At 45.9% G+C, this 24,718-nt stretch overlaps 1 protein-coding gene across 1 annotated transcript in view; it reads left to right on the forward strand.

The window, feature by feature from the left end:
- The window catches only part of LOC121606726 (regulator of G-protein signaling 3-like), a 44,489-nt gene that overhangs the window by 644 nt on the left and 19,127 nt on the right, over positions 1 to 24,718 (forward strand). Inside the window, exons 2-17 of the mRNA XM_041937231.1 lie at positions 769 to 951; positions 1,056 to 1,239; positions 1,325 to 1,541; positions 2,868 to 2,918; positions 4,060 to 4,118; positions 5,533 to 5,627; positions 5,762 to 5,815; positions 6,397 to 6,457; positions 9,358 to 9,484; positions 12,115 to 12,404; positions 19,418 to 19,499; positions 22,071 to 22,176; positions 22,567 to 22,663; positions 23,153 to 23,401; positions 24,064 to 24,103; positions 24,196 to 24,458. Coding sequence (XP_041793165.1) covers positions 769 to 951; positions 1,056 to 1,239; positions 1,325 to 1,541; positions 2,868 to 2,918; positions 4,060 to 4,118; positions 5,533 to 5,627; positions 5,762 to 5,815; positions 6,397 to 6,457; positions 9,358 to 9,484; positions 12,115 to 12,404; positions 19,418 to 19,499; positions 22,071 to 22,176; positions 22,567 to 22,663; positions 23,153 to 23,401; positions 24,064 to 24,103; positions 24,196 to 24,458 — 2,158 coding nt within the window. The remainder of the gene's footprint in view (positions 1 to 768; positions 952 to 1,055; positions 1,240 to 1,324; positions 1,542 to 2,867; positions 2,919 to 4,059; positions 4,119 to 5,532; positions 5,628 to 5,761; positions 5,816 to 6,396; positions 6,458 to 9,357; positions 9,485 to 12,114; positions 12,405 to 19,417; positions 19,500 to 22,070; positions 22,177 to 22,566; positions 22,664 to 23,152; positions 23,402 to 24,063; positions 24,104 to 24,195; positions 24,459 to 24,718) is intronic.

Genomic DNA, 24,718 nt, shown 5'->3' on the forward strand with positions numbered 1-24,718 from the left:
GTTAGCATGTAGCTGTTTCACACAAACAACAACCTGAATTGATCTTTTCTAATGAACAAGGATTGTGATGAGTCCTCACAAGAATGTGTGTGTGTGTGTGTGTGTGTGTGTGCGCGCGCGTCTTTGAGAGAGAGGGAGAGAGAGAGAGTGTGTGCGTGTGTGTGTGTGTGTGAGAGAGTGAGAGAGATAGAGAGAGAGAGAGAGAGAGTGTGTGTGTGTGTGTGTGCGCGCGCGTCTTTGAGAGAGAGAGAGAGAGAGAGAGAGTGTGTGTGTGTCTGCGTGTGTGCGTGTGTGTGTGTGTGAGAGAGTGAGAGAGATAGAGAGAGAGAGAGTGTGTGTGTGTGTGTTAACCGTCCTCGTTAGCTTCAATCAGTGTGACGAGCTTCTGCTTCACTTCCTGCTTCAGGTCGTTTTTTCCTCAGGTTTGAACTTAAAGATCAAAAACTGAAGCTGAACCACAGCAAACTGAAATCTGTGAACCAGATCAGTCTGTAAACCAGATCACAGCCTGTAAACCAGATCACAGCCTGTAAACCAGATCACAGCCTGTAAACCAGATCACACTCTGTAAACCAGATCAGTCTGTAAACCAGATCAGTCTGTAAACCAGATCACAGTCTGTAAACCAGATCAGTCTATAAACCAGATCACAGTCTGTAAACCAGACCAGTCTGTAAACCAAGGAAGGACACTAGAAAACAGCCAACACTTTGTTTGTCTCTGTCCGTGTGTCAACCATCAACCGTCACACCTGTTGTTGTCTGGCAGACCCTCTGGTCGAGACGTCCGCCTGCAGGAGGTGCAGAGTCAGCCTCAAGCTGTCAAGAGGAGGTACGAAGAGGAGGAGACGAGGGGGATGAGGCCAGCGGGAGGCTGCGAGGAGAACAAAGATCCAGGACACAAGCCACAGAGGAACCTGAGAGTCCAGACCCTGAAGAGAGAGACCAGGCGGTGAGAGCAGAGACACCGTTAACCTCCATGTTTTTATTGTTGTTATTGTCTTAATGAATCAGAGCCGATCACACTGAGTATTGATTACTGTTGTGTTCCTTCAGGTTTTCACAGTCTGGAAACAGAACCAGGGCCACAGTCAGGACTGGATATTCAGCTGGATCCGAGTTCAGGTTTGGAGATGAATTCCAGTCCTGCAGGCCTGAGGTCAGAGTGGCCCTGATCAAGAGGACCAGGATCAAGACTTCTGTCCGGACCTCAGTCAGGACTGCGGAGCTCACCTTTGAGGTCTGTTGGAGACACGCTCTGGCAGGGTCTCTGTCTAATCCTGGTCCTGAACTTCCTATTGATCTGCCTGTCTACTCTGATCTAGGTCGGGTCCACGTCCACAGCAGGTCCCCTGACAAAAGCAGGTGTGGTCCGGGGTCAGTCTTCAGAGACCATGACCAGCGGGAGGAGGTCTGAGAGAGCTCTGGGTCCAGAGTCCTGCAGAGAGGGGGGCGCACCCAGGATTAGGGTTAGGTCTGAGGGGAGGAGAACTGAGACCAGGAGGAGGATGAAGATCCACCCGTCATTATTCAAAGGGAGAGGTGTGATCAATAAACTAATCAATTATTGATTTACAATCTCAGACCAGTCGACACATACGAGGAATCTGGCCGACACACTGCTCTCAGTGTACTTACAAAGAAAAAGAAAATTCAGCTCAGCAAAGACGAAAAATTCAAAGCAATGAGAAAATATTAGATAAACAAACAATTTACGGAAAAATGACGACAAACGACAGAAACGATGACGTTTAAAGTGTGCAGGTGTGACAGCGAGCGTCCGCTCTGCATCAACACATCATAGTGTTAGTGACACTGCTAACTGCTAACTGCTAACTGCTCATCAACAAACTGTTCCTGTGTCCGGTTGTTTTGGCGTTCAGTGATCTGTAGCGCCCCCCAGAGGGGGGAATTCTCTGTGCAGCACATCATACAGATGCTCCCTCTGCAGTCTGGTTAGCACCGTTAGCTCTTCCGTCTTATAAAGAGAGATCTCGTTAATTGTTCTCAGGTGTAAACAAATGGAGCTGTGCTTTAAACAGCACAAATATCACGAGGCTCAGCGGTTGAACACCTGTAGGTGACCACGTTTGACCGAGACTAGACTGTTGATGTTCACAGTCTTTACTACAGGCTTAGCAGACTTCAGTTTCTGCCTGTAGGTTGGAATAAGATGGACCGAACAGCGAGCAGAGAGTCTGAATGTTTCTGCTCCGTGGTTGTTACCTGGTCAGCCAGGTGATGTGACCTCACTAACACAGGCCTGAGGTGGGATGTAAATAAGCAGAATAAACGAGGAGAACTCCTGCAGTGAATAAAAGGGTTCACAGTTTATGAATGTGGTCTCCAGGTGAGGGCTGCATGATGACATCTGTACACCACCTTCATTCATGTAGAAGCAGATTCTGCCCCCCCTGGTTTTGTGAAAGCTGGGCAGGTGTGACGCAGTGTCCACCTTGTGGTTTCAGTAAAGCACAGGTCCACAGATCAGATCAGATCTTCAGAGCGCCGTCTCGTCTGAATGAGTGCTCTCCACAGAGCTGCTGCTCCTCCAGCGAGAAGTTCAGGAAAAGTTCCCGGCTCGATGAAAAGTTAAAAAAACTCTGACCGTTGATTTACTAAAGGTTAATGGGTCCTCCTGACCACACTGGATCAGAGAGGGACAGCTCGAAATGTGACAAACAAAAAAAGCCAAAGAAAGCATCAGAGAGCGCTGGACCGTCTGCGGCTACGTCTCACATCTATCAGATATTGATCAGTTATTTAAAGTCATCAGAATGAACCAAAGTAAAAGCAATCACTGATCAATAACATCTTTCAATCACTGAAACATTCTGTCAGTCATGTCGTTTCTCTCTCTCTCTGTAGGTCAGCTGCAGCTGTCAATCACTCCAGAGGCGGGGCAACTCGTCATTCACAGTAAGTGATGCTGCCAGTGCAGCCAATCACAGGACGCCTTTCAGCAGCTGAAGTGTCTGACGGCTCGCTGTCTCAGGCTTGTCGCTGTGGTGGTTCAACGCTCACACAACATTTTATAAAGTTTAAAATGAACATATATTCAGAATAAATGTTGAATTGGCATATTTTACTTTATTTAAAGTTTTATATCAGTGCTGCAGCCCCCCCCACTCTCTGTGTGTCCAGCAGCACCTTGGTTTTGTTTTAATACGTCATCTTTGAGGTGAGGAACTGTAGCAGACGTTCTCTTCCACAGATTCATTAGCAGGTAAACACTGAACTTCCTGTCCCACAGTTAGCGAACTTTTTCTGTCAGTTTATTATAAAATCACTTTTCCTGACAAAAACCCTCATTTGTGTAATGCAATTAAAGGTTTTTGCATTGCTGCTCAGTCCTGTGTTGTCTGGAATCCCACAATGCTTTGTGAAACGAATTGTTGGTGTCCAATTTTTACTCCTCACGCTCCAGTGGCCCGTCTTCAGGCCATCAGTGTTCAATACTCCACTCATCTATGTACACAACTGCTATCTTCAACTTTTTATACTCAAGCTAAGATTCTTGTGATTTGATTGATAGAAACCATCAGAAGATCAATCACAACAGTAATTCCAATGTTGTTTTTCAAATGCTAATGCACTCTGACCTTTTGATTGACACATCATCATATCAGCAGCCGACAACAGCCAATGAGAGTCACAGGGAAAGGAAGGGCCCCCCTTTCTTTAGTGTAAAGATCGAGCCAGTTGCAATGATGGTGCAGATGGCTGGTGCTTTGTGTAACTGATGCTGCATCAGTGGGAAACTTAAAGCCAAATCATGTAATTCAGTGGAAATTGGAATATAGAGGATTGGAAATGATAAATATAGTAACTGGCCTCAATATAAGGACAGATAGTCTGAATATGAATATAGATACCATAAAAAACAGATATTTATTTTGATAAATATAACAAATTGCCTTTTTTGAGACCGGTGAGACTACACTGTTATAAAAAACCAGAAAAGAAAATATTTGTTTTCTGCGGTTGTGATAAAGACTAACCGAGGAACGAGGAGGCAGAGGCAGAGACAGTGACAGAAAATCTGTTTTCTATTTCACAGTTCACAAGGCCAGAAGGCTGATGGAAAAATCCCAGAGGCCATGTGACTCCTACGTGAAGGTAAAGAAAGAATCTGGGGGTGTTCAGTGGTCGCACGTGTCGAAACCTATAATGTGGTAAAAACTGCTGATAATAATCTCTCTAATTTAAATACTCTTATAAAAGTTGCTACATTATAAGTATAAATAACAAAATAATAAAGTGAATAGTTCAAGTTTTCAAACATCCTCTCGTTGTGCTCTGTGTGGTCACATGAACGAGCCAACATTGTGTAAAAAATCAATAAACCGAATGTGATCACCTGTTGACTGTCAGGAAAGGTGGGGGTTTTAAGGGGTTGAACCCAAAGCAGACACAAGGGGGCGCAGATATAAATTAACAAATTTATTTAACACAAAGAAAACCAAAACTCAGGAAACTATGAATAAACACACACGAGGTTAAAGGGTTTACACAGAACGAAGACAACACACAAACCTCAACAGGGCCTGGCTAAAGACAAAGACAGCACGAGAGACTTGCTAACAAAACACATGGCATGACAAAGACAAGACTAGAAACAAGTGGCAAGGTTAGGGAACATGGACTACACAAGAACACGGAGGACAAACACTTAACATGAAACTGGGTACAGACGAGCCAAAGACAATGAACAAACACTGACTGAAGGCGTGGACAAAGGCAAGGGATTCACAGACAACTGAGGTGACGAAGACAACGACCCGGCAAAGACAGGGAGGACGACACGGACTAATATACACAAAGAGGGACCACTAACGACACACAGGTGGAAACGATCAGACAATCAGAAGGGCGGGAAAACACAGGAAGTAAAGCACTCAAAAAAACATAACTTGAGCCTTCAAAATAAAACAGGATGTGACAAAAACCAGACAAAGACAACACACAAAGAGAAACTTTAACAACAAACCGGCGTGCAGAGCACGGGTCATGACACTGATCCTCTCCGACAGAAACTCACCTGAAAACAGCACAAAGTCAATATATTTACTGTCTGAGCTCATCAGCTTCATTGATTTCTGTAAATATCTGCTGATTCTGGATCTGATGCAGCAACATGTTTCAAACACGCTGTGACAGGAGCAGCTAAAGACTGGGAAAGATGTGGAACGCTCCAAAAACACCTGTTTGGATCATTCCACAGGTGAACAGGCTGATTGGTAACAGGTGAGAGTATCATGATTGACAGGCTCAGTGGTTCACAGCGAGGATGGAGTGAACACGTGATTGGATAAAGAGATTAATACCTGGACTCTGGAACACTTCAGGAAACTGATCGATTATTAATGATTGATTCTGGTTTATTGATGTTTTAAACAGTCCAGACTTTGTTGAAATCAGAGTTGCATAGACTTCACACTTCAGTGTTTCTTGTGTGTGTTTTAAATGTTTAATATTCTGAACTCTCTCTCTCTCTCTCTCTCTATGTGTGTGTGTGTGTGTGTGTGTGTAGCTGGCAGTGACCTCTGACCTTGACCACAGCATCACAATGAAAACTCCAACTGTCATGAACAACAAGAACCCAGAGTACAACTCCCAGTTTATACTGTGAGACACACACACGCACACGCACGCACACACAGACAATAATAATCACAAAAGCCTGTGCCTGTTACATGATGTGTGTCCACTAAACATAATGAACATGTATTGATGTCACTCTGTCTACCTGTCTGCTTCAGGTGCACCAGTGATGACCTCGTCCTTAACAGGTTGTCGGTGTCAGTGTTCAACAGGTGAGTGACGACATCGGAGCTGAAGCCCCGCCCCCTTGGTTCCTCTCTGTATTTACTGCTAAACAGCTGGAAATCTAGCTGTGGCTCACAACAAGTACAGGTTCACAGTTCAGGGGGTCTCAAAGATGTTAATCATGATCCACATCAGGATCACTGGACACACACTCACTCTGGAGCAGGAGATGGTTCTTCAAAATAAAAGTTCTATTCAGGACACTCAGTAGACTTCAAAGTGAAGTTGGTTTGATGAAATTAAGTTAGACAACCACCCAGCATGAACCTGTTGTCCAGTTTTGGACAGCAAACCATCATTTGGGATCCACTGTTCTAAACTGAACAAGAGGACTCCCAGCTCCTGGGAGGTGTAGTTTATTAGTAATAATATAAATCATTATAATATAAATCTTTATCTTTGTAGAGAGCTATGGTGTTCATTTTTTGTGTCCCAGCACCTGACAGAGAACAACTGAGGACCAGGAAGGGTGGGGCTTCAGATCTCTTCTACTAACACACACCTGTCTCTGTTCCTGTGGTTTTCATCATTAACCTGAGTTATCATCCCCCCCCCCCCGTCTCCATAGGTGCGGTCAGCTGATTGGCTGTATGAGCTTTGGGATTGGTTCTTTGATCTCGTCCCCGAAGGTTAGTTGCACCAATCAATCCATCCATTCATCCATTTTCTTCCACTTCTCCGGGGCCGGGTCAAGGGGGCAGCAGTCTAAGCAGGGATGCCCAGACTTCCTCTCCCCAGACACTTCCTCCAGCTCTTCCGGGGGGAGCCCGAGGCGTCTCCAGGCCAGCCGAGCAACATGGTCCCTCCAGCGTGTCCTGGGTCTTCCCCAGGCCTCTTCCCGGTGGGTCATGCCCGGAAATTCTGTCCATAAAAATAACGAACAGAACAAGGGGCAGCCATGCCGGAGTCCAACATGCACTGGGAACAGGTCTGACTTACTGCCGGCAATGCGAACCAAGCTCCTGCTCCGGTCATACAAAGACCGGACGGCCCGTGGTAAAGGGCCCCGGACTCCATAGTCCCGAAGCACCTCCCACAGAATGCCATGAAGGACACGGTCGAATGCCTTCTCCAAGTCCACAAACCACATGTGGACTGGTTGGGCAAACTCCCATGAACCCTCGGACACCCTGTGGAGCATGTAGAGCTGGTCCAGTGTTCCACGACCAGGACGAAAACAGCATTCTTCCTCCTGAATCCGAGGTTCAACTATCGGCCGAATTCTCCTCTCCAGTACCCTGGAATAGACTTTACCAGGGAGGCTGAGGAGTGTGATCCCCCTGCAGTTGGAGCACACCCTCCGGTCCCCCTTCCTAAATAGAGGGACCACCACCCCGGTCTGCCAGTCAGGGGGCACTGTCCCCAACTGCCACGTGTTGCAGAGGCGTGTCAGCAAGGACAGCCCGACAACATCCAGAGACTTGAGGTACTCAGGGCAGATCTCATCCACCCCCGGTGCCTTGCCACCGAGGAGCTTCCGAACTACCTCCTTTGACCTCAGCCTGAGTGATGGATAAGCCAACCTCTGGGTCCCCAGCCCCTGCTTCCTCTACGGAAGGCGTGGCAATGGGATTGAGGAGTTCCTTAAAGTATTCTTTCCACCGCCCGACAAGTCGAAGTCAACAGCTCCCCACCTCCACTGTAAACAGTGTTGGTACTGCTTCCCCCTGAGGCACTGGACGATTTGCCAGAATATCCTTGTGGCAGACCGATAATCCTCCTCCATGGCCTCCCTGAACTTTTCCTCACTACCCATTTGGGCCTCTCAAGTCTGTCCAGCTTTCACCAGGTGGTGATCAGTTTACAGCTCAGCCCCTCTCTTCACCCGAGTGTCCAAGACAAACGACCGAAGGTCAGATGACCACGAAGTTGACCTCTGGCCTAGAGTGTCCTGGTGCCACGTGCACTGATGGACACCCTTATGCTTGAACATGGTGTTCAGAACCCAGACTGTGTGCAGAGGTGAGCCCAACTATCTCTAGCTGGTACCACTCAACCTCCCACACTAGCTTCCTTCCCCCCCAGTGAGGTGACATTCCATGTCCCCATTGCCAAATTCTGAGTCCAGGGTCCCGCCCACAACTGCCACCCAAATCCCACTGCATCGGCCCCTTCTGATCCCTCCTGCGGGTGATGGGCCTAGTGGAGGGCGGGCCCACGTCGCTCCTTCGGGCTATTCCCGGTCAGGGCCCCATGGGCGAAGGCACCAGCCTGCGAGCCCCAACCCCAGGCCTGGCTCCAGGGTTGGACCCCGGTAACGCCAGTCCAGGCGACGTAGTGGTCCTTGTTTTCTTGTCTTTCATAGGGGGCTGTGGAACCGCTCTTAGTCTGACCCATTACCTAGGACCTGTTTGCCCTGGGAGACCCTACCAGGGACAATAAGCCCCAGACAACAAAGCTCTTAGGATCATTTGAGTACTCAAACCCCTCCACCACAATAAGGTGGCGGTTCAAGGAGGAGTGCACCAATCAAAAGACAGAGAAACCTTCATCCTGATTGGCTGGAGAAAGGTCTTTCTTGACTTTTGTAGCTCTTGTTCTTTTCTTTCTTTGCACTGATTATTATTATAATAATCATGATTATTGATTCCTTTTATGTGAAAACGTGCTTGGCTGAAACCTGATTCTGAATCTGAACAAACATCGTGTGTCCACACTAACTGTTTTTCAGATGTTTCACCTGTGAAAAGTCATTTCACACGAGGTGAATTCAGTGATTCACCTGTACTCACCTGTATTAGACAGGTGACGGATCCATGCAACAAGAATCAGTTCAGGCTGTCCACGCAGAGAGTAAATTTATTGTACAGTCGATGATTAGTCAGTCAATCAATACTCTTATATTTCATGTCTAATCTTTTCTTGGTCTTATTTTGGTAATAAATGGGTCATTCAGGGTTTGGGTTCGGGTTAGGTCTGAAGACGTCTAATGACAGATGAATTAGCTGCAGTCTCAGTTTCTTGTAATGAGTTGTTGTGCTTTTTGCTTCTTGAGACATAAAAGATTCCTGGTGGAGCTTCTGAATGCTCTTCATGCTGTGCAGAAATATTTCCAGCAGACGACTCACATGTAAACATGGATGTAAACAATTCAACAATTTATTTTATTGGTTATTTTTGTTTATTTCATGGAGAATGTGTCACTGTAAATCTGTTAGTGTTAGCCAAAAGGTTGTTCAATGATCCTTTCAAACAACAACATGTAAAATGAGAAAGAGGAGGAAACACAAAGCAGCTGAACAGATAAAGATGTTCCCTGTGAATAGAAAAGTGTTAAAATTTCATTAAATTAAACCAACACTGTGATGTTTATTAAAGTTTTCCCAGAAATGAGACCTCATGTAGAAAATATCATGATGACACGAACTCTGCAGCACCTTTAGAGCTTGTTATTGCAGACTGTGGAGGTAATTCAGTGTTCAGTGAAACTTTCAACATGTTTGTCGGAGCTCAATAATACAAAGAAACACTGTAAACAGAAACCGGCAGCTTTAATGAGCTGTCGGCCCCGCCCCGTCTGTGTTGGCAGCTTGTCGCTGGTTGGTTCTACCTGTTGGAGGAGGAGTTTGGGCAGCGCAAACATCTGAGAGTGACATCACAACGGAACAAACCAATGAGGAGCCTAGAGGACAGGGCAGTGGAGAACGCACCAGCAGGTGAGTTAAAGCTGCGTAATGATGAGATTGATGATGAGCTGAGATTAAGAGCTCGGTCACGTGAGCCTGCTCACAGCTGATTGGTTAACTCAGAGTTGACGATAACCAGCTTCATTACACCAGTCGTCAGGATCGCCAGGGTCCAGGCGTGTTCGGGAGTCATGTTCATTTTCAGGTTGGTCCTTTTGTTTCAGCTGTTGACCAGGTTTACATTAATGTTTATAACACGTTATTTTCTCATCGTGTCCATTGCTGCCAATTTGTCTGAAAATGCTTTGTTTTAGCTCCAGTCCTCCTTCATGCCCCCCCCCCCCCCCCCAAATACCCTCAGTCTGTCCCGTTTGGTCAGTTCATATGGGCCTGAACAGGCGCCGGTCATGTGTTTCCCGTTAGCTTTGCCAGTGTTTTTAGCTTCCAGCTAGCTTCTACCACAAATATCACCATGAGACCCGCCAACCCTACCGCCTTTCCCAGGATTCTCCTGTAGTTTACTCTTCTGTCCCGCTGTCCACCGATGAAATGTTTTCACCTGGGACACTGGGGTTAGCATCCTGTGTGGAACTTATTCTTACATTGTTATTTTGGACTTAGTTTACTTGTTATTTTCAGCTTTCAGTTTTTTTTATTTTCTATTTTCTGATGCAGTTATTGAAACTCTAAAAGGAGACAGCAATGCTTTGCCTCGTGAAACGCAGGAAAATTACTTTTTTCATTAAAATTATTAGAGAACAAAATCCTAAAATGGTGAAACAGTCGTGGAGCCGATGGGATCCTGAGTGAGATGGTTAAACCTGCAGACTCTGAGTTCAAATCAGCCATTCTGGAACTTTTACTCATCTTCATCAGATGCAGAGTGAAGGACTGATGAGCCCCATATTTAAAAATGGAGGCAAAACAAACCCTGAAAACTACAGAGGGATCTGAATAATTCACATGTACTAAACTTAGAGAACATAGACTCCTTTACTTTATTAAGTCAAACTGGGCTCCTGCTGTATTTGAGACTTTTCTGCTCGTTTCATGGATTTTTCAACTCAAAAAGACACGACAGCCTTTTAAAGAAAGAAAGAATCAGAAGTGGTGTCAGAGGAAAATCTGCGATCTGAGATCAGAACAGAGAACAGTTTCTTCCAGAGATGTGGAGTCAGACAGGGCTGGAACCTCAGCACCAGAACAGAGAACAGAGGTTACTGGACAGAACCACCTAAATGGAAACCTGTCCAACCCTGAACGGACAGGACGCCACGGCAACCTGCTGGACCCCCGCCTCCGAGAGGGACGAGTGAGCAGTCGGGACTCCTGCTTTCTCTCTCTCTTGCTCTCCCCAGGGGTCCACATGGTTACCATGGTGACGAGAAGCTGCCCAGTAACCATGTGACCCTCACAATACCTCTGTCCCTATGTCGCTCAACCCCTCCCACTCCATCTATCTCACAGAAAACCCCCACATCTCTCTCTCTCTCCTCTCTCTCTCTCTCTCTCTCTCCCTCTCTCTCTCTCTGTCTCTCTCTCTCTCTCTCTCCCCTCTCTCTCTCTCCCTCTCTCTCTCTCTGTCTCTCCCCTCTCTCTCTCTCTCCCCTCTCTCTCTCTCTCTCTCCCTCCCCTCTCTCTCTCTCTCTCCCTCCCACTCTCTGTCTCCCTCTCTCTCTCTCACTTGCTCTCTCTCTCTCTCTCACTCCCTCACTTGCTCTCCCTCTCTCTCTCTCTCCCTCCCTCTCTCCCCTCTCTCTCTCTGACATCACACTGAGATCTGACACTGGTTCACCTCGACCGATCAGAGAGAGGAGGAAGGAAAGAAGAAACAGAGTTGTTCTTCTTCTTCACTTGTTTGTTTCGTGTTTGTTGATTGGACGTCTGTATCTGCAGTCAGAGCAGCAGGATCAGGACTTGTAGGATCAGAAATACTGCCCGTAGTATCGTCAGTGGGAGGAGTATTCGTCAGCAGTACTGGTGCTTGTGGTTCTACTTCATCGAAGCTGCAGGTTTACAGTTTGAATTGGTTCAATCAGGACTCTCAGGACCAGCCTCATCGTCCTCAGTGTTGTTTCTGTTTCAACGACTCGAGCAGGATTATATTTCGGGTCATAACTCAGCAGCTGCACATGTCATCTCATGGAATCTGATTCTGAATGTTTTCTTTAACTGTCAGCATTTTTATGCAAAAATGAAATGAAACCGATTTATTTGTCCAGCAGAGTTAAATCCTGCTTTGATTCCAGTTTAACATCAGGGGGTTGTTGGTTCAGTATCTCACTCGGTCTCTGATCTAGCTCATCGTCTTTCAGCCGTGACACAACAGACGAGCTTTAGTAGCATCTGTTTGTGTTTGAAGTCTTCTACTTGAAGACTCAGAGTGTAAAAACCAGGACCTGAGTTTTGATGCTGGTGTAGGTGCAGATCTCTTCACGGGACTGTACGTGGATGGTTTAACTTGGTCTCAGCTTGTAGTTGTCCACTGCAGGTTTAACTGTGATTCAGAACCATCCGGCTGGCCGTCTCACTGATCTAATTTGGTCCAGTCTGGTCTGGTCTGAGGACGGTCAGGATGTTCTGGAAGAACGCCGCCTGGTCTTGGAACGATGCTGCCGGTAATGATGATGATGATGATGATGGTGGTTATCTGCTCACAGCAGACTTCAGGAGGACTCCAGACTCAACTCCAGATACTGACCTGAGCCGCGTCACCACCACCGCCGCCACTACAACCAACCTATCAAACAGCAGCACCACCACTGCTGGACTCAAAGACCTGACAAACCACCGTCTGACCTTCAGTTGTCCCCAGAGCCTCAACCCCATCGATGCCAACTGCCGCTCTGGCCCGGCGAACGTCGACTACAGCAGCTGCATCTCTACACTGTGTGACGGCACCAACCGGTGTCCGGCGACTCGAAACAGCAGCAGCACCCAACGACTAACGGTAAGTCACACAACGCAAACATGATCAATGAAAGTGTCATTAACTAGATGAGTTTGGACTTCGTGACTTGTTGGTCTTGACTTGGGACTTGACTTTGGATTTACGTTGCTGACTTCCACGAGCACTGGGGTCTTCCTTGTCTCCATCTTGACTTGACTTGGCATTGGCTTGTCTTGACTTTGTTGATTTGGTAGTAGTTGGTTTTGACTTTGGACTTGATTTGGGACTTACCTGCCTTGACTTGGAATTTAACTGTGTTAACTTGGGACTTACCTTTCTAGACCTCTGACTTTGTTTAACACTTGACATGGGACTTACGTTTCTTGATTTTGACCTTTGTTGACTCATGACATACCTGTTTTGACTTGATTTGAGACTTTGAGCTGCCTTGAGATCACTTGGGACTTGCAAACAAAGACAGGAAGTCTTGGAGGTGAGCCTGTCATGCTGGTGTTACCTGTCACTGCTGTTCGTCACTTTACTTTCAGCACCTACATCACCTTTTAAAATCAGTAAAGGAGACACAGAGTTATTCTGGCTGTTCAGTCCCCGGTCCACATACTAACATTCCTGATACACTAACCAATCAGAATCAGCCTTGCTCTGTGGTTGCATGTGTGTGTGTGTGTGTGTGTGTTTTACTGTTTTTCGTTAAAGAGTCATCAAAGATTCACATGTGATGAATTATAGAGTGAAGCTGCCTCAGTACATATATATATACACCACACACATGTTTGTACTGGTGTACTTGTGAGGACTCCCACTGATAACCTGAACCCCCTGAATCAAACGTCCCCCCCCCCCCCCCCCCCCCCCCCCCCCCCACACCACACACACACACACACACACACACACACACACAGAGACTCAGGAGGACTGAGCTTTATGAGCCTTGTTCTGTTTGTCCCAGTGAAGCAGCTGCTGGTGTGGACCAGTTTCAGATCTTCTACAGAGCCTGTATCTCCCTCAGTATCCTGCACAGGAACGAGGTCTGTCAGTGACACACGTAGTGAGTTACATCTGACGGACTCGGATATCTCTGTCATCATATAATGTGACAAGAGTTCAATCAGATTCTCTTCTGAAGTATTTCAGTTTTTCTTTAACGATCTGCTAATAAGATAAGACTGTACAGACCCCACACTGGAGGAATTTACTTGTTACAATAGAAAGAATAAGAAGGAGAGGTGGAAAAAATAAACTATAGAGGAAATGTACATGATATATGAAGGCGTATAAAAATATTGCCTTGGCTCAGTTTCAGTGAAAAATGTTCAACTGCACATAAGAAAGGTTAGATAGTAACATACAGTTTTTGTACTGTTGCAGAATACTGTGCACAATAAGCTGCACAGATGTCATGGAAATGTTAACATAAATAATAGAGCAGTGCACAAAGAAGGTTTTTTGATGTGAAATAACATCAACACGGCGAGTCGTTGTGTATTCCTCATATTACATGTTTGTTGTCGGTCAGGGTGGCCAAGTGTCTCTGTCCTGTTTATTTAATGTCTTATCTACAGTAAGATCTTTTTGAGTCCAAACTGCAGATGAAGAGCAGAGTTTAAAGTCTACAATGATCCCCCATCACGGTGAAACCTTGTCCAGGTTTTAAACTGGCTGCTCTGTTGGTTTGGTGTATCCAGATTCAGGTGGATCCAGGTTCAGCCGCTCTCCATTCAGACCTGCGAGACGAGAAAGCACAAAGACTCCGGGGAAGAAGCCGAGTCAGGAACATGTCTTTGTAGGACAGGAACTCATACAGATGGAGAGGGAGGGAAGAACAGAGGTCTGGGTGTCACTGGAAGTCCCTCGGCAGTGTAATCCTATAGCAGCACAGCTAGGGGCTGGTCCAAGGCAAGCCTGAGCCGGCCCTGAATGTAAGCTTTATCAAAGAGGAAAGTTTTGAGCCTGATCTCAAATGTAGAGGGGGTGTCGGCCTCCTGGACACTGGAACCCTTCAGGAACACTTCAGATTGGAAATGATCGTCAAACTGTTGGGATCAGAGTTTTTTTTTATTGTGTTTGGGGCTGCGCTGATTGTCTTAGCATTTTTTACAGTGTAGAACACTGTGTCCAACCAGGAGACCTGAACCAGGTCTACACTTCAATGCGAGAGTCCAGAGGAGCTCAGAGTGTTCACACGGGGGGGAGGGGGGGGGGGTTCTGTTATCACCAGGATACATCCAGTGTTTTTGTGACTCTGTGTGTGTGTTTCCTACTATTCTTCTGTACATTGGTCCAGACACACACACACACACACACGCACACACACACACACACACACACAGTCGTGTTTCCATCACTTATGGGGACATTACACAGGCTTACATTGTTTTGATGGAGAATTAAACCATCACCAGAACCAGAACCACTACTCACCTCACCATAGCCGAACCTCAACTCAAGTCTTCACCCTAAAGTGTAATGAGACCTGCATTTTGTCCCCATGAGTAAGGCAGGTCCCCACAATGTGACTGTGTAAACAGAATTATGTCCCCACAAAATGAGTAATACATGGTCATGCACACATGCACACATGCACACATGCACACACACACACACACACACACACACACACACACACACACGCTGTGACTCTGTTGTCTTACACCCAGCTCACCACTGAGCCTCTCACAGGCTCAACCAGGTTTTGACCTGATTTTGTGAGGTCTGGATTTGGATCAGTGCAGATTCTTCTTTGAAGTCTGAACCTGGAGTCTACTTTTGTAAATCTGGTCCCGGATTAGATCTGGTTTTATCAGTCTGGACCAGATGAGACTTGGTTCTGGTTCTCTAAATCTGGATCTGGATCAGGTTTACTTTTGTTTCTGTTAATCTGGACCGTCTAGACCTGGATTACACTTGTCCCTGTTCTGTAAATCTGGACCTGGGTGAGAGCTGCCTTTGTGACATCTGGACTTGGATTAGTCTTGTATCTGGCTTTATAAATCTGATTCCATGTGATTCAGCCTTGTTGCTGTTTGCGGTTCAGCTCTGTTGGACGATCAGATGGACTGGTGGAGCTGCAGGATTTGAACCAACAACCGGGCCCGCTGTCATGCACACGATCCACCGTCTGTGTCGAGTCTGCATTGAACAAAACCTGCCGCAGGTCTGAGTCTGTTTATTGATTAAAGTTCACAGTTTAAAGTCAGCGTTAACAGTCAGATCCAGATCCTGGAACAGGTTTACTCTGTTCCTACTGAATGTTAACAGATCAGAATGTGTCCACAGTTGAAGAGTTAATTGTTTTCTAAAGTTAATCTGAAGTTGATGTGAAGCTTCAACTCATCTAGAGATTTTAAAGTCTGATTGGCTCAGATCTTTGTGTCTCTGTGCTGCAGCTCGACATGAAGACGAGTCCACTGGAGATGATGTAAATATCACAGGATATCTGGTGGTCACAGTATTTATAAAGTGAGAACTTCTGTACTTTGAGGACGTTTTGTCCTTTTGCTTCAAACTCTGCAGTAGGTTTCTGGTTTAGTTGAAGACATTAAGCTGTTTGTCAGTGTCAGACAGCTGAGTTCTGTTCAGCAGAGTCGAGGATAAAGTGTAATTTCATTGTTGATCCGTGAAGTCAGACTGCAGATTAGCTGCAGAGTTGAATTTGCCCATCAGCTTTCTTCAATGAAGACGTCAAAATCAGCAGTTTTTCCAATGAGGTCTGGTGTGAGCGATGATTTCTGATGACAGTCACTGACAAAATCTGCTCTGAAGCACAAACATCACATGTAGAGACAAAACTGCAGGAAACACTCTCTTCTGATTGGTTGCAGTGTGATGTCACTGCTGGCTGTTTGTCATTTCCCGGAAAAACCCAGTTTCCTGTGTGTGTGTGTGTGTGTGTGTGTGTGTTTGTGTGTGTGTGAGCGTGCGTGTGTGTGCGTGTTTGTGTGTGTGTGTGTGTGCGTGTGTGTGTCTGTGTGTGTGTGTGCGTGTTTGTGTGTGTGTGCGTGTGTGTGGCCACTTATTCCTCATCTTGTGGGGACATAAATCTGTTTACACAGTCACGTTGTGGGGACACACATACAGAATGCAGGTCCATAATGTAAATGATTAAATATTAGGTTGAAGACTCGAGTTACGGCTGGAGTGAGGTCAGCGGTTAGGCAAGTCGTGGTTATGGTTGTGGTTCGGGTAAGTCTCCAGGAAATTAATGTAAGTCTATGTAATGTCCCCAGAAGTGATGGAAACACGACGACTGTGTGTGTGTGTGTGTGTGTGTGTGTGTGTTTCTAGTCCAGCAGGTCAAATTAATGTTCATAATAAATGTTTAATGTCTTCATGTTTAAACCAGCTCCACTGTGTGTGTGTGTGTGTGTGTGTGTGTGTGTGTGCTCGTCGATCAATAATTCAGAGAGAGAGAGAGAGAGAGAGAGCTTAACTCTTAAATCTCATGTTGATGTTAAATACTTGCAGCTGATTGGCTCAGACGCTCAGATGGAAGCATGTGATCACACAAACAAGATACGTGGTGTTTTGTCTTAAATATTAGACCATGGTGATGATCGACATCATCAGTGACCTCATCTTCAGGAGACGATTTGACTTGTTTTTGTGAGTCGTCAAAGTCCTGCAGGCTGAGCTGAGTGAACTGACGAAGACTCCAACAGACATGATGGACCTCATGAGCACAGATAAGATAAGATAAGATAAGATAAAACTTGACTAATCCCACGCCGGGGAAGTTGTTGTTACAGACAGTGAAGAACATAAAAGAGACGTAGAAAGATCAAAAAGATCATGAAAAGGAAACAGAATAAAAATCAACTAAATATATTTACATTGTACACAATAAGGATACTTCAACATGAGTCAGATGTGGTTCATAAATACAGTGTTTGTTCTATTGCACAGTAGAAAAATATATAACAGTACAAAATATGTAATATAATATTATAAAAAGAGCAACATTAGAGCTACAAACAACCCATAATGCAACACTCTCTGCAGGACACTCTGTCCATTCAAAGGAAACGACGGTGTCAAACATCAACTACAGAAATAAACTTCGTCTTCAGTCTCAACCATCTGACCTGTAGCACAGGTGAGGCAGACACACCTTTGTCATATCACAGGAGTCTAATAATGAAAAAAAGAAATAAATAAATCGCCTTATTTTGAAAATCCAAACCTGACTTCAAATCATATTTAGCTTTTGCTGACGGAGACACTTCATGCTTTACATTTAAATCTTCACTAAAACTTGTCCTGACTGATCGTCTCTCTTTGAGAGAAAACTGATGTCAAACATATTGATTCATTTTCTTTTCTTTGTAGAGGAGGTTGTATCTTAGCTGCCCCGAGTCGAGTCTGAAGGCCTGCTAGCAGGCTGCAGGTTGGCAGCAGCTCGTCAAGTCCCAGAGTCCTGGCCTGATGATGTCACAGCGAAGTGATTTTATGGAAACTCTGGACATCAGCTGACTCTGTGGACATGTGAACCGGACCGATCCTGCAGAGAGACAAAAACACTGAGAGTCTCGTCCTCCCTGGTGTTTGTCCTTAGATCCTGCAGGAGTTTTAATATCGGCCTGTCAGTCTGAACCCAGGGACATTTAACATCCTTTGTGGAGAGAAAACTCTCAGAAGGAGTTGACCTTTCCTCAAGTCTGTCAGTGTTTACAGAGTCATGGAAACAGCATAGAGACCAGGACCCAGACAGGCTTCCAGTCTGGATCTGAGAGAACAGTCCTGAGTCTGTCAACATGACTAAAGTCTAGCAGAGTCCAGACACAGCGGCCACTTCTGGTTGTAAACTGCAGCACAACACATGAAGCGATAGAGCGACAGAGGCTTTATGGGAATGAACGAAGTCAAATGGCAACACTTCATCACTTACGAGCTACGTCGGTATGAGACGCCCCCAGCTTTCAGCTAACTCCCTGTAAACCACCACTCACAGCGAGGTGGTGCAGGAAAAACACCAAGAAGGTCCACAGATGGAGAACGGTGGGGTGGATGGATGGGCTAAACAAACATCTGTCACCCGGGAGACCGGTGTTCGTGTTCCATGAGAAACCAGAAGCGAACCAGCCTGGGCCGGTAGTTTTGGTTCGCTCTCAGCGTCAACACTGCGATTGCTGCGTCTCAGACTTTATTAATGTCACAATGGAGAAATCCACCGTGTGTCTGAATGACATGCAGAGGAAGCTTTGAGATCTGACGCTCTGGAATTAGACAACGATTACAGACAATGATCAATCAATTCCAAAGATCTTCAGTCCGTTGAAATAACCCCTAACCCGCTGTGTGAATGTGAAATGTAGGCTGAAACCTGAACATCCCTCTGATTGTGTCATCACAGCACAAACTGGAAACTGTTCTAGTTACTGATGATGTGAAACTTTTACTTTTCATCTGTTTGATCGGATGAACTGCAGAGCGATTTCTTCTCCTTGTTCTTGATTTCACTTCCTGCTTGGCTAGCTTGTGATGGTTTGTTGCATTTCTTTAACACGGCATCATAAACGAAGAAATACTGATGAACAAAAGCATGCTTTGCTACTTTTCCATCGTTATTAGCTAATGTTAGCTCGCTGTGGACTGGAGGAAAAATAATTGAATTCACTGGGCCACACAAAGACGACCAGTAACTTTAAGGTGGAATGTTTTCTTGTGTGTTACACAATGCATGAGTGACAGTGAGAATCCATCAACATACCTTAAATGTCAACAGAACAACGGTGGCCATTACGTAGTTTTCATTGGCTCTCCTGCATGACAGATACTTCAGTGGTCAAACTGCTCTGCGCTGCAGCAGCTCCACACATGTTGGCTCATCCTTCAGGGCAGGAAGAAGATTAATGTTAACTTGCTGTGATGAAGTAAAGTTGCTCGTTAGTCTCACTGAGCTTCGAACACTGAGGACAATAAGCTCACCCTCACCTGAAAGAGCACCTGGTGGACTCCAGGTTTGTTCTAATGAGAGTAATCAGCACCCACAGCATTAATGGTAATGTGTATATGTGTGTACAGTACATATATCGTCTGGTCTGTATCATCTCCAGGTGAACATTATTCGAGGAAAAGATGGTTTTGGATTCACAATCTGCTCCGACTGTCCCGTCAGAGTCCAGGCTGTCGACTCTGGTAAGAAACACTGTACATACGAACACCTGAGAACAACGACGGTAAAGCTAATAATGTCGCTGTAAAGACCTGAGGCCAGGCCCTGTTACATGAACTGCACTGATTTGTTATCTGGCTTCAATGAACCTAACGCGACCGTCACACCTTGGTGGTTATCGGCTGGTCAGCCCAGGTTTTTATACGACAGGGGCGGTGTTTGCAGCAGGACCAATCGCAGACGTGGACAAGTCTATTGACAGCCACCAAGAGCAAAACATGATATTGAACAAATGAAAAGAAGCTAACCTCAGAATCCAGGCTGCTAAATGCAGGAGAAACATCTGGCTGTGTGAGTTAGTTAACAAGCTGCTCGTATCACTGCCCATCATCAGGGTCACTATTTACATTTGTGCTGCATAGATAGCCGGTGTCAAACAAACAAATAAGAATATATTTAAAAAGTACAACAAATGCAAGGCTTCAGTGTTTCCATCAGTGTCTGTTGTAGGACGAGAGCAGTTAGATCTCATATAAAATCATCAGGGACATCCAAAGGGCTTTGCTGGTCTCTGAACTCTCATGTGCACCAGGTTCCACCGGATCTTCTATGAAGAGTGAGCCCGTTTGCCAGGAGAATTGATTGTTTAGTAGGCGGTGCTGTTATACTCGTTGATCAGTTCTATCAAACATTTCCTTCTCCTCTAGTTTCCTTTCATGTGTAATGACGAAGCCTGTCGCTGCCATTCTAGTCAATGAGTCAAAGTTTTGGACAGATGTGATGTCGATTCATGGAAGCTTTTCTGTCACCTGATTGGAAAAGGCATCACTTTGGGGCTGTCATTGGTCCAAACAGAAATGGTTTGAGTTTTCCCACATGTCAGACAGAGTGAGGAGAGAGAATCAGTCAGGAACAGCAGCTACTGTTTGTCTTGGCTCTGCACACTGTTGATATTCTCACAGCAAAGTGTCAAAAGCCATCAAAGGCCCTGATGAAAGCAGCTCTCATGAGGACTGATCCAGGACTGAAGACCAGGAGGTCCCTCTGCTGCAGAGGACAGGTCATCACAGGGACCTCCAGCCTCAGAAATCAGCCGTTAACAGCAGCTCAGATTGATGCTGCAGACACGTCTCAGCACCACCTGATGGAGGAGAGAACGAGACCTTCATGCTCCAACTGCTGCAAAGAAACCACGGCCAACGGAGACCAACAACAAGAAGAGACCTGCTCAAACCCTGAAACGCAAACTAGACCAAGTGCAGACCTGGACTCTGGTCTGATGAGTCCAGATTTGAGTGGTTCGGTTCCAGCCTTCATGTCTTTACAGGAGGAGGTGGACATGTGATGGTGTGGGGGTCAAAGGTGTGGCTACCACAGCATCCTGCAGCCACAGACTAGAAACCTTGCACCCCCCCTTTTGTCCTTCCTTATAAGCCGCTCATTCTGTGAGCTAAGATACCTCATCCGGTCGTTTGACCAGCAGTCTGGCCGTTCTTGTTCTCTGGAGTAATTGTTGACCTCGCTGTCAACAGGTGAATCAGAAGCCACGGCTGTGTTAGCAAAAATGCTAATGTTACTGCTAGCTGGCTGCTCGTCACTTGCAGGATTAACGTTAATGTCCGTCTGTCGTCCTGTCGTCATCTTCACCGGGTCCAGCACCAGTCCGGGTTCTCTTCTGGGCCTTTTGGAGTCACGCCAACATTTGTGGGTTGAACTGGTTTCAACTCGCGCTAATGTTTGCGTTAAACGTCCGCGAGATCTCTTCTTCTCTTCTCAACTGACGAGACCTCCTTACAAGTGAACGCCTTGCAGGGGGAGGCGCGTACCATTGCACACTGGGTAATGTAGTATAGCCACAGGAGTATGAGTATCACAAAGTTCTAGAGAGAACTACAACAACATGAGGTACTGTGGGCTCATGTGAAGTCCCGGTACGCCGTGAAAAGTCCCGGTGCGTACCGGCCCACTTAAAGCCCTGCTCACAGAGAATGTGTTGACAGAGAAACTGTTGGTAAGTCCTCATTCCAAAGAGGACTTTAGGCCTACTGAAGGCTCGCTGTAAGATTCAGGTTGTACCTTTGGAACTGTTTCAGCTGGTGCAGCCCTTAAATTCTGAACTCAAACAAGGCTGTTTGAACTCATGCACAGCTGGTCCAACCTGGTGCTGGTCTCCACAATCACCTGAGCTGAACCCAGCTGAGCTTTGGAGGAGGAGCTCAGATTTAAGGAAAAGCAGCCAAACAGTGTTCAGCATATGAGACAACTTCAAGACTGCTGGAAAGTAATGAAGTCATGAATCCGCTGAGAGAACGACAACAGTGTGCAAAGCTGCTTTTTTACACTTTAGTGTTTACTTCATGATTCCACATGTGTTCTTTCATAGTCGTGGTGTCTTCAGTATTAACCTTCAACGTAAAAATGATCAAAATAGGATTATTTTGATTATAATATATTCTAATATTGATATATTGTTAGCTGGTACTGTAAATCTGTGATTGGTCAGCTGACATGACCGACTGGCAGCTCCAAAGATGGAGTTTATCAGGTAACTGGTGACATCACACAGCTCGGTCTGCTGTTCCGTCTGTCTGTAGGAGGTCCGGCTCATCGGTCTGGTCTCCGTCAGGGAGACTCGGTCCTTCAGCTGAATGGACTTCCTGTAGAAACCTGGAAGTGTGTTGACCTCGCCCATGCCATCAGGTAATCCCGCCCCCTCACAGTTTGACTTACTTCCTGTTCACCTGTTCAAATTGCTCTTTTATGTCTGACCTCAGGATAGCAGCTTCTCATTGGCTGCTCATGTTTACATTTGAAATGATGAAAACTAGGTAGAGGGTTTAAGTATTTAGACTAGCATCTATTTAATTTGGTTTCATAAGAACATTTAATTAACAACTTAAATTTCATTTGTTCTTAGTCTTTGTTTCACTTTTCATTGACTTTGATGTTACAGCATTAAAAACTGTGTGTGTGTGTGTGTGTGCATGTGCGTGTGTGTGTGTGTGCATGTGCGTTTGTGTGTGTGTGCGTGTGTGTGTGTGTGTGTGCGTGTGCGTGTGCGTGTGTGTGTGTGTGTGTGTGTGTGTGTAGGAGTTGTCCATCTCAAATTGTGATGGTGGTGTGGAGAGGTTTACCTGAGCTCAGGTCAGGATGTGAAACTTTGCTCCGCCCACTGTCACACAGCAAGGTGAGTCTGCTGCTCAGAACAGGAACTGACAGTCATGGCTCGAGTACTGTATTGAAGTACAAATGTGTATTTAATTTTCGTCTACTATATTCTACTGCAGTAGTTTTCTGATACCCATTGGTGCTGGTTCCTCTGATTTCACCTGACCTGGAACCTTAAACCTGAACCAGAATATAACATCGATCTCCACTCCACACAAATTGTCTTGTCGAATGATATAAAAATAGCATTCAGGACCTCAGGGTCTCCAAAACTTTGCCGTTCTGCACACTGAGAACTTTTTTTAATATCTCAAGTACTCATTGGACTTGTGTATTACAGTGTAGTATTTGCTTCTTTCACCGAAGCGAAAGATGTGAATACTAAAAACCGTCCACCTGTTACCGGCTGGTCTTTGCTGACACGGCTTTCAGAGGATGGACAGCTAGGCTAGCAGTCTTTATGCTATGCTAATGTCACTTTGCCTCCTCCTTCCTCTCTGTCTCCTAGACAACAGGCAGGAAGCTGCTACGTCACCCCACCCACAACAAACATGGCCAGAATCAGGGGTTAGAAATCACGTCCAGTTTGGGGGCTCTGGGTTCTCTGTGGAGGGACAAGAAGGAGGACCAGGAGGAGGAGGAAGAAGAGGAGGTGACCGAGCACTCATCTCGCAACGCCACACTCAAGGGCACCTGTGTGACATCATCACACGGAGACAATTACATTATCCTCTCACCTGTCAGTCCAGGAGAACAGGTGAGTTTGAAGAGCCTACAGGTGTCTCAGGGGTTCTCACCTCTGAATCCACCAGAATCCTCCTTCCACATTCACCTGCAGAAACAACATGTCGCTTTAATGAGAACCTTGTTCTCCTGAAAGAAGACCGTTCAGTTTTCTTCACCTGTTACACAACACTTCACCTGGACCAGAACCTGATTCAGAGCCTTTTATCTGATACAGGTAAATGTTCCTGAACTGGAACATCTTACCCAAATCAGAACCTTTTACCTGTTTCAGATCATTTTAGCTCAACCACAACCTTTCACCTGAACCTGAGCCTGAACCTGACCTAGAACATGTCACCTGAAAAGGGTCATTGCTGAAGACCTTTCTCTGAACTCCCATTATTTTTGGGGACACTACGTTTCCTCCAGACTTAGCGTAACTGTAAGCACTGCTTACCTGAACCCAAGTCTTCACCCTAAAATGTAATGATTCACATAGAACATGAGGAATATGTGGCCATACAAAGTTACTGAGCGCTGACAGAACTGAGAACTAACCTTTAATCTCACCTAGAACAGTGAGAACAGTCAGTCAGATCATCTGTGTCTCGTTTGTTCTGTCCAACACTTTGTTGTCAGTGTTCTGCTGTGACTGAAAAACGTTCTCCGTGTCTCTCTGTCTCTGTGTTTCAGCTGCTGCAGCCGGTTTATCATGACAGGGATGGAACCATTGGTAGAACATCCAACTGAACATTGATAATCCATTCTGAGTATTGATAAATGTGTTGATTATAAAATGATATCACCTGTGTCGTTGATCATCAGGTCGTCTGTACCAGACTCACCCCAACAGAGGTCAGAATCTCTTCCACGACCCTCGACCTGTGTCGTCACAGCGACTGTTCACCGGCCGCGCCTCCAACCTGCCCCTAGCCTCTTCCACCTCCGCCTCCTCTTCATCAGCCCCGCCCAGTAACTATGGCAACTACCAGAACTGCACTATTGTCCAATCGCATCTGCCCTGCTCCTCCTATGGAACCTATGTCACCCTGGCACCCAAAACCCTCATCTTCCCCATCTTCGTCCAGGTCAGAACCTAAAACCTTTAATCTAACTTTGAGCCCAGAATCAATCTAAACCCTTTTATACCTACGCTGAGCACAAGTTCGAACCACTAACCTGACCCAGATCCCAGAAACAATCCACAACCCCTATACGTAAACTAGAGCTATTAACCAGACCCAGAACCAACACAGGACACTTGTCTGGCTTATCTGACACTGAATGCAAGCAAGAACCTCTGACCCCCCCAAAACAAAATACTCCCCATTTTTGTCCAGGTCAAGTC

The sequence above is a fragment of the Chelmon rostratus genome, chromosome 5 (genome assembly GCF_017976325.1).
Source record: "Chelmon rostratus isolate fCheRos1 chromosome 5, fCheRos1.pri, whole genome shotgun sequence".
NCBI classification, from domain to species: domain Eukaryota; kingdom Metazoa; phylum Chordata; class Actinopteri; order Chaetodontiformes; family Chaetodontidae; genus Chelmon; species Chelmon rostratus.